Source organism: Limulus polyphemus, unplaced genomic scaffold (assembly GCF_000517525.1).
Source record: "Limulus polyphemus unplaced genomic scaffold, Limulus_polyphemus-2.1.2 Scaffold15224, whole genome shotgun sequence".
In the NCBI taxonomy this organism is placed as follows: domain Eukaryota; kingdom Metazoa; phylum Arthropoda; class Merostomata; order Xiphosura; family Limulidae; genus Limulus; species Limulus polyphemus.
This window is the reverse complement of record NW_013680834.1, coordinates 3,963-5,537: the sequence shown is the minus strand read 5'-3', so window position 1 is coordinate 5,537 and position 1,575 is coordinate 3,963. Positions and strand designations below refer to the sequence as shown.

General features: G+C 30.6%; 1 protein-coding gene across 1 annotated transcript in view; it reads right to left on the bottom strand.

The window, feature by feature from the left end:
- Window positions 1–269: 269 nt before the first annotated feature.
- Window positions 270–1,575, bottom strand: part of LOC111084245 (DNA mismatch repair protein Mlh3-like) — a gene marked incomplete at its 3' end in the record, with an annotated part of 3,729 nt that continues 2,423 nt past the window's right edge. Inside the window, exon 2 of the mRNA XM_022381013.1 lies at window positions 270–387. Coding sequence (XP_022236721.1) covers window positions 270–387 — 118 coding nt within the window. The remainder of the gene's footprint in view (window positions 388–1,575) is intronic.

The following is a 1,575-nucleotide window of genomic DNA, read 5'->3' as shown; positions in this document are numbered from 1 at the left end:
TCCAGCTAAAGTCTTAACTCACATTACCTACAATAGTATTTAAATTCTGGCTAAAGAGTCTTAACTCACATTACTTACAACAGTATTTAAATTCCAGCTAAAGTCTTAACTCACATTACCTACAATAGTATTTAAATTCTAGCTAAAGAGTCTTAACTCACATTACCTACAATAGTATTTAAATTCTAGCTGAAGAGCTATAAAAGAAAGTTAAAATGTCATGCAATTCATGAACAAGTTGTATATGATTAAATAACAATATATATAACCAAGATGTATTTTACCGTGACAAGCTTGCGAGTTCAGAACATAAACCAGAGTTTTTGGCAAAGCTCCCGAAGCTCCTCGAGTTTGTTTACACAGCTCCATTTGCTCCCTGATGAGGTTCTAAAATAGACCACATTCACTATTCAAATATTTGGTACTATCAAAGATATTGATAACATGTTGTTCTGTACTATTTCCTTCTTTATAGTATTTTTTAAAATGTGCCCTCCAAAAAATGTTTGTTTTTAAAAAGTTTGTTTGTTAAGAATAAAACTAAGGCTAACACAGAATCAATGTTATTTGTTAAATAACTATTTAAAGATTTTAGACTCAACTCCTGCATACAACCATATCTGATTAAGCATATATATATATGGAGCATGTTACAATATACTGCAGGTGTTTTCTAGAAAAGTTCCTAATTTTAACTGTCAAAGATTACTTCAAAGTAATGCTCCCTTGGTTAATTACACACACCTATACAGATAAAAGCTTCAAAAAATACTGTAAACACTGCCTCTCTAGTGTAATATTTCCTAAGCATAATTATGACCAAATACACTGAAAATATATTCATTTTGAAAACAGTTAAGGTGTTCTTTATAGCATACTAGCTGATGCATTCATTTAGTTCATGGGAAAGACATAGGGGGACATAACCCGTATACATGTCTTTCAGCATCAGTTTGTCTTCTTTGCTTTGTTACTTAAAGGAACTTCATTTGACCGTGTTAATTATTTCCCCCCCTGTTTTTATCAAACTTTCTTGATTTTGTTGTGCCATCTATCTAATTTTAATTTCTATTTCTAAGTGACGTTTTCTTTCTTGCACTGTTTCTGAACTATTTTTAAGTTTTATTCAGAATTTTAATCTACAACCTATTTCATGAATGGTGTCAGAAGTGAAAAGAAAAGCTGACATGGTTTGATACTGTAAACATGTCATCTTTTAACCAATATCTCAAATTCCTGATTTAATCTATAATGGTATTGAAAGAGCTTGCTGTAAATATGATCATTATAAAAAAATAACAACATAAAATCCAACTTGACTGTGATTTCAATACGAGACTTCCACATAAGAGTCATCACTTTGAGATCCAATGATAACAAATATTAATATATAATATCATAGTATTTATGTTTTTCCAAATCCTGAAAGAGCCTCCTCTAATCATGATCAGTTATCAAATAAAAAAAAAAGATAAAATATCCCAACTGTACTGGTATTTGTTTGTTTGTTTGTAATTAAGCACAAAGCTATACAATGGGCTATCTGTGCTCTGCTCACCATGGGTATCGAAACCT